Source organism: Palaemon carinicauda, chromosome 17 (genome assembly GCF_036898095.1).
Source record: "Palaemon carinicauda isolate YSFRI2023 chromosome 17, ASM3689809v2, whole genome shotgun sequence".
Taxonomy (NCBI): Eukaryota; Metazoa; Arthropoda; class Malacostraca; order Decapoda; family Palaemonidae; genus Palaemon; species Palaemon carinicauda.
In genome coordinates, this window is record NC_090741.1 from 64,906,477 (window position 1) to 64,913,976 (window position 7,500).

Consider the following 7,500-nt stretch of genomic DNA (forward strand, 5'->3'; position numbering starts at 1 on the left):
AGAAGGAGGAGAAGAAGAAGAAGGAAAAGGAGGAGGAAGAGAAGGAGAAGGAGGAAAAGGAGGAGGAGAAGGAGGAGGAGGAGGAAGAGAAGAAGGAAGAGGAGAAGGTGAAGGAGGAGAAAATCGCAGAGAAAAAACCTGCTCGCAAACTTATCGTTTTTGACCTGGAACCTGAGAAGCCCAAAAGGGTCTTCTCATCTCCTATCACCTTCCAAGGTGCAAAGGTTGGAGCTTAACCCCACAAGGGACTATGCCCTAAAGGGACTATGCCCTAAAGGGACTATGCCCTAAAGGGGCACGTGACTGTCGCCTTGGATGTCCCAAGGAAGTTCCACAGAGCCATATATGGAGTGGAAGGAAAGACCCTGATGGAAATCACCCGGCAGAGTGGCGTCAGCTCTATTGATATGCCAAGAAGGCACGAATACAGTAATTTGATCACCATCAGTGGTACCATTGGGTATGTTCAATTAGCAGCTGATATTATCGATAGGCTTCTGAGGAGACTTACCGGTTATTAAATACTTCAATCAGGAAAAAAAAAGAATCTAAAAAAAAATCTAAAAAAAAAAAAATAAAAAAAATCTAGAAAAAAATTAAAAAAGAATATATATATATATATATATATATATATATATATATATATATATATATATATTGTTCATTTTGAAATTGAAAGGAAAATATATTTTGTTTATAAAATGTGTTTTTAAGTTTAATTTTAGTTTATTTTGTGAGGAAAAGGAGATTTAGCTGAGTTTTGCAGGACCAGAACCAGGATCTTTGGCCTGAATGACTACCCACCTTAAAGGACGCTTGGATGGACAGCCCAGTTTGAGGGATACAATGCTTATCCAGCTTGTACAATGCTTGGAATAATCTGGAGGACTGGCGCTGCAGACAGAAGAAACCTGGTAGATTCTAGTATGCTTTGTACCTTGATGGATGTGTACAAGGCATTTGTCAAGTGTACAAATGGTCGGATATCTAGATCTATTCTTCTGGATGCCCACTTTCAGGTGGTTCTGGGGGAATAATCTAGAATACCGGCTCTGCAGAGGGAACGAGCTAGGCTTCTTCTAGTGTGCAGTCTTGTCCTTATAGGTTGACGCAATATAGTTAAGCTGGGGAAGGAAGTTGCATCTCTGGTTAGGTGTTCATCCAATGGCTACTGCATGGCTGAGAGCAGAGTCAGTTTTGGTTCTAACGACGATTGGCTTCATTGCCCGACCACATAAAGCTCTGCTTAACTGCCCACCCAAGTGATGCTCGGCTAAACCGCCTGGCCAAGTAATGCTCGGCTTAACTGCCCGGCCAAGTGATGATGCTCGGCTTAACTGCCCGGCCAAGTGATGGTGCTCGGATTAACCATCCGGCCAAGTGATGGTGCTTGGCTTAACCGCCCGGCCAAGTGATGGTGCTCGGCTTAACCGCCCGGCCAAGTGATGGTGCTCGGCTTAACCGCCCGGCCAAGTGATGGTGCTCGGCTTAACCGCCCGGCCAAGTGATGCGGCTCGGCTTAACTGCCCGGCCAAGTGATGGTGCTCGGCTTAACCGCCCGGCCAAGCGATGCTGCTCAGCTTTACCGCCCGGCCAAGTGATGCTGCTCGGCTTAACCGCCCGGCCAAGTGATGCTCGGCTTAACCGCCCGGCCAAGTGATGGTGCTCGGCTTAACCGCCCGGCCAAGTGATGGTGCTCGGCTTAACCTCCCGGCCAAGTGATGGTGCTCGGCTTACCTGCCGGGCCAAGTGATGCTCGGCTTAACCGCTAGGCCAAGTGATGCTCGGCTTAACCGCCCGGCAAAGTGATGCTGCTCGGCTTAACCGCCCGGCAAAGTGATGCTGCTCGGCTTAACCGCCCGGCCAAGTGATGCTGCTCGGCTTAACCGCCCGGCCAAGTGATGGTGCTCGGCTTAACCGCCCGGCCAAGTGATGGTGCTCGGCTTAACCGCCCGGCCAAGTGATGGTGCTCGGCTTAACCGCCCGGCCAAGTGATGGTGCTCGGCTTAACCGCCCGGCCAAGTGATGCTGCTCGGCTTAACCGCCCGGCCAAGTGATGGTGCTCGGCTTAACCGCCCGGCCAAGTGATGCTGCTCGGCTTAACCGCCCGGCTAAGTGATCCTGCTCGGCTTAGCCGCCCGGCCAAGTGATGGTGCTCGGCTTAACCGCCCGGCCAAGTGATCCTGCTCGGCTTAACCGCCCGGCCAAGTGATCCTGCTCGGCTTAACCGCCCGGCCAAGTGATGGGGCTCGGCTTAACCGCCCGGCCAAGTGATGGGGCTCGGCTTAACCGCCCGGCCAAGTGATGCTGCTCGGCTTAACCGCCCAACCAAGTGATGGGGCTCGGCTTAACCGCCCGGCCAAGTGATGCTGCTCGGCTTAACCGCCCGGCCAAGTGATGCTGCTCGGCTTAACTGCCCGGCCAAGTGATGCTGCTCGGCTTAACCGCCCGGCCAAGTGATGGGGCTCGGCTTAACCGCCCGGCCAAGTGATGCTGCTCGGCTTAACCGCCCGGCCAAGTGATGTGGCTCGGCTTAACCGCCCGACCAAGTGATGGGGCTCGGCTTAACCGCCCGGCCAAGTGATGCTGCTCGGCTTAACCGCCCGGACAAGTGATTGGGCTCGGCTTAACAGCCCGGCCAAGTGATGCTGCTCGGCTTAACCGCCCGGCCAAGTGATGGGGCTCGGCTTTACCGCCCGGCCAAGTGATGCGGCTCGGGTTAGCCGCCCGGCCAAGTGATGGTGCTCGGCTTTACCGCCCGGCCAAGAGATGCTGCTCGGCTTAACTGCCCGCCCAAGTGATGGTGCTCGGCTTAACCGCCCGGCCAAGTGATCCTGCTCGGCTTAACCGCCCGGCCAAGTGATGGTGCTCGGCTTAACCGGCCGGCCAAGTGATGCGGCTCGGCTTAACCGCCCGGCCAAGTGATGCTGCTCGGCTTAACCGCCCGGCCAAGTGATCCTGCTCGGCTTAACCGCCGGGCCAAGTGATGGTGTTCGGCTAAACCGCCCGGCCAAGTGTTGGTGCTCGGCTTAACCGCCCGGCCAAGTGATGGTGCTCGGCTTAACCGCCCGGCAAAGTGATGCGGCTCGGCTTAACCGCCCGGCCAAGTGATCCTGCTCGGCTTAACTGCCGGCCAAGTAATGCTGCTCGGCTAAACCGCCCGGCCAAGTGATGCAGCTCGGCTTAACCGTCCGGCCATGTGATGCTGCTCGGCTTAACCGCCCGGCCAAGTGATGCTGCCCGGCTTAACCGCCCGGCCAAGTGATGCTGCTCGGCTTTACCGCCCGGCCAAGTGATGGTGCTCGGCTTAGCCGCCCGGCCAAATGATGTTCGGCCTAATATGCTCGGCGTAACCACCCGGCCAAATGATGCTCAGCTTCTGCTTAACTGCCCGGCTAAATGAAGCTCGGCTTAACTGCCAGCCCAAGTGATGCTCGGCCTAACTGCCCGGCCAAATGATGCTCGGCTTAACTGCCGGGCCAAATGATGCTTGGCTTAACTCCCCGGCCAAATGATGGTCAGCTTAAATGCTCAGCCAAAAAATGCTTGGCTTAACTGCCCAGCCAAATAATGCTCGGCTTAACCACCCAGCTAAATAATGCTTGTCTTAACTGCCCAGCCAAATAATGCTCAGTTTAACTGTCCAACCAATTAGTGCTCGGCTTAACTGCCCAGCCAAATGCTTGGCTTAACTGTCTGGTGAAATAATTCTTGGTTCAATTGCCCGGCTTGAAGGTCATCGGACACGATAGACTACTTACAGACTAGTTGGAGTAAGGAAATTTGGCCAAAACCTATTTCCCTATACAGGGGTACCTCTGGCACGGCGTAAAAACCCTTAAGTTTAAAGCCCAGAACACTGAAATAGGTTTCAAGTAGTTTTTCTTCTTTATGCTAATCAACTATAAGTCCTCAATTATCAAAAAACATTGATGATGTACCGATGAATTTTGAATGTCGTCTTCTGACATGATTGACTACTGATCAGCTAGCTGGAGTAAGGGAAGTTGGCTGAAACCTATTTCAGTATAAAGGGAGCTACCTCTGGTGTGGCGTAAAAACCCGTAAATTCAAAGCCCAAAACACTGAAATAGGTTTCGAGTTGCTTCTCTTCTCCAACCTAGTCAACTGTCATCAATTATCAAAAGATATTCATGATTTACTGATTAATTTTGAATTGTTTAGATGATAAAAAAAAAAGAGGAAGGAAGGAAGGAGGGTCGTGGGATCCAGGGCATTGTCCTTTTAGATAGGGCAATCCTACTGTCCCTTGCCTCGGGCATTCACGAGTGGCCTTTAAACCTTTAAAAGGTCAAGGTAAACATCTGATGTAATTGATGTCTTGTGGAAGTAAATAGACCAATGATTCGATTGTACTGGATCCAGGGCATTGTCCTTTTAGATAGGGCAATCCTACTGTCCCTTGCCTCGGGCATTCACGAGTGGCCTTTAAACCTTTAAAAGGTCAAGGTAAACATCTGATGTAATTTATGTCTTGTGGAAGTAAATAGACCAATGATTCGATTGTACTGGATCCAACACCACACTGAAGTTCCCCAATCACATGAGGATCATATGATTCCCAGGTTCTCACATTAAGTGTTGTCTCATCCCGAAAACAAACTCGTTTGAAGAACATTCCGTCTTCAGACACTCGTTCTAATATGTTAACTGCAAACTATTTTTTTTTTGTCCATAATTATAATATTGCTCTAGTGATGTGCTTGGCCTGTAAGCAGTAGCACTTTGTAAGTGTACAATCACAGGTTCATATATATATATATATATATATATATATATATATATATATATATATATATATATATTATTATTATTATTATTATTATTATTGTTATTATTATTATTAAATGCTAAGCTACAACCCTAGTTGGAAAAGCAGGATGCTATAAGCCCAGGGGCCCCAACAGGGAAAATAGCCCAGTGAGAAAAGGAAACAAGGAAAAATAAAATATCTTAAGAATAGTAACAATATTAAAATAAATATTTCCTATATAAACAATTAAAACTTTCAACAAAACAAGAAGAGAAACTAGATAGAACAGTGTGCCCGAGTGTACCCTCAAGCAAGAGAACTCTAATCCTAGACAGTGGAAGACCATGGTACAGAGGCTATAGCACTACCCAAGACTAGAGAACAATGGTTTGATTTTGGAGTGTCCTTCTCCTAGAAGAGCTGCTTACCATAGCTGAAGAGTCTCTTCTACCCTTACCAAGGGGAAAGTAGCCACTGATGAATTACAATGCAGTAGTTAACCCCTTGGGTGAAGAAGAATTGTTTGGAAATCTCAGTGTTGTCAGGTGTATGAGGACAGAGGAGAATCTGTAAAGAATAGGCCAGACTATTCAGTGTCTGTGAAGGCAAAGGGAAAGAACCGTAACCAGAGAGAAGGATCTAATGTAGTACTGTCTGGCCAGTCAAAGGACCCCTAACTCTCAAGCGGTAGTATCTCAACGGGTGGCTGGTGCCCTTGCCAACCTACTACATATATATATATATATATATATATATATATATATATATATATATATACACATATATATATATATATATAGCCCAGCGGCATAGTAAGAAATATGAAACCAATTGTTCAAATTGTTCTAAAAGCACCAAAATTGGCACACATGTGGATTAATACATTCTGAACAATTTTGGATATGGAGGCATTCAAGATTCTCCCCGTAGCACATTTGGCGGCCATTTTTCAAAATGGCCGCTATTTACCGTTAGCGTCATTGAATATGTACCATAATTTGTCTTTTTGTGGATGCTAAAGGTGATAAGTGTGCTAGAGGTGATAAGTATTGTACAATTACACATACTTCTGTGCTTACCAAATAATTTGGCTACCATTTCACAAGAAAATGAATTTTACTTTGCAGCGGCAGCGTTGGTGGCAGTGACGGCGGCTGCAGTAATAGTATAGTGTTGATAGTCATGGTGCTTGTAGTAGTAACTTGTGGTAACATGGTGGTGTTTTGTGTCTTTGCAGGTGAGGCAGCAGCAGCACCACCTGACATCAGAGACGCGTTGTTCCAGACTGCAGCCATGGCAAAGAAGTTCCAACTGGTCGATACTTTTGAGCAACGTACTCCCACAACACCTCCTGAGACAAACTGGAAGCTGTGTCTTGTATGTCAAGAGGAGACAACAGAGTCACTTGTCTGCCCAGTACTGTCTAAACGCCGAGACCCTGGGAGTGGATACACGACAATGGCTGCAAACTTGGTCAAATTTGATGAACTTGGAGAATTGCCAAGAACTGTTCAGTTACAGAGACTAGATGAAGGACAAGGTGTTGAGGCGACAATGGTTGCCCACCAGGCCAAGTGGCATAAAACATGTATGCTCAAATACAATAACACAATGCTACGAAGAGCAGAGAAGAGACGCATCGCAAGCAGCTCAGCATTTGATAGTACTGACAATGTCCAGGCCAAGCGCGCCAGAACACACTCTTCAGAAGCCACTACCAGCGGCACCTCCTGCTTTTTCTGTGGAAAGTCTGGCACAGAGACCCTACATGAAGTAACAACCTTCCAGGTGGACACACGCGTACGGAAGTGTGCAGCGCAAGTTGGGGACAATGAACTCATAGCCAGGCTCAGCATGGGTGATATGGTGGCTCTGGAGGCCAAGTACCATTCCAAGTGTTTGTTGGCTCTTTACTATCGTGCAAAGACCACTGTAGAAGCCGAGCAGAAAACTGACCATGAAGGTGTAATGTCAAGAATCGTACTGGCTGAACTGGTCCTGTATATCGAGGAAACCCACCTAGAAGAGGGCACCACCCCAGTCTTCAGACTCGCAGAACTTGTAAAGCTATACACAACAAGAATGGAACAGCTCGGGGTTGTTTTGTGCCAGAAAGTTAATAGCACAAGGCTGAAAGAGCGCCAGTTAGCCCAGATACCAGGCCTGAGATCCCACAGCAAAGGCCGAGATGTTTTACTAGCGTTTGATGAAGACATTGGTGAAGCGCTAGGCAAAGCCTGCGAGCAAGACTGTGACACTGAGGCAGTTCACCTTGCGCGTGCTGCACAGATAGTTCGTCGATATATGTTTGAAGACACTTACCAATTCCGTGGATCATTCCCGGGCGGCTGTCAGGAGGACTCTGTGCCAAACGTACTAGTTGCAATGGTAAATATGGTGCTGGATGGCCCCACCATCAAGAATCAAAGCCATTACTCTTCAACACAAGCAGCTCTTTCCATTGCGCAGCTTCTCAAGTTCAACAGTGTCAAGCAAAGTCGGAAGCAGGGAGCAACCAAGACACAGGAGCCTCCAGCTGTCAGACACAGTACGTCTCAAGAAACTCCTCTTCCAACCTATGTTGGGCTGATGCTGTATGCTGAAACACGCAAGAGAGGACTTGTGGACAAGCTCTTCTCTCTGGGCCTAAGCATCTCATATGACAGAGTCCTACGTCTTTCTGCCCAGATGGGAAACAGCGTGTGTCAGCTGTACCGCATAGAGGA

General features: G+C 48.4%; 1 protein-coding gene across 1 annotated transcript in view; it reads left to right on the forward strand.

Moving 5' to 3' along the window:
- LOC137656402 (M protein, serotype 5-like) overlaps positions 1–521 on the forward strand; it is a 1,425-nt gene extending 904 nt beyond the window's left edge. Inside the window, exon 2 of the mRNA XM_068390579.1 lies at positions 294–521. Coding sequence (XP_068246680.1) covers positions 294–521 — 228 coding nt within the window. The remainder of the gene's footprint in view (positions 1–293) is intronic.
- The last annotated feature ends 6,979 nt before the right edge of the window (positions 522–7,500 follow it).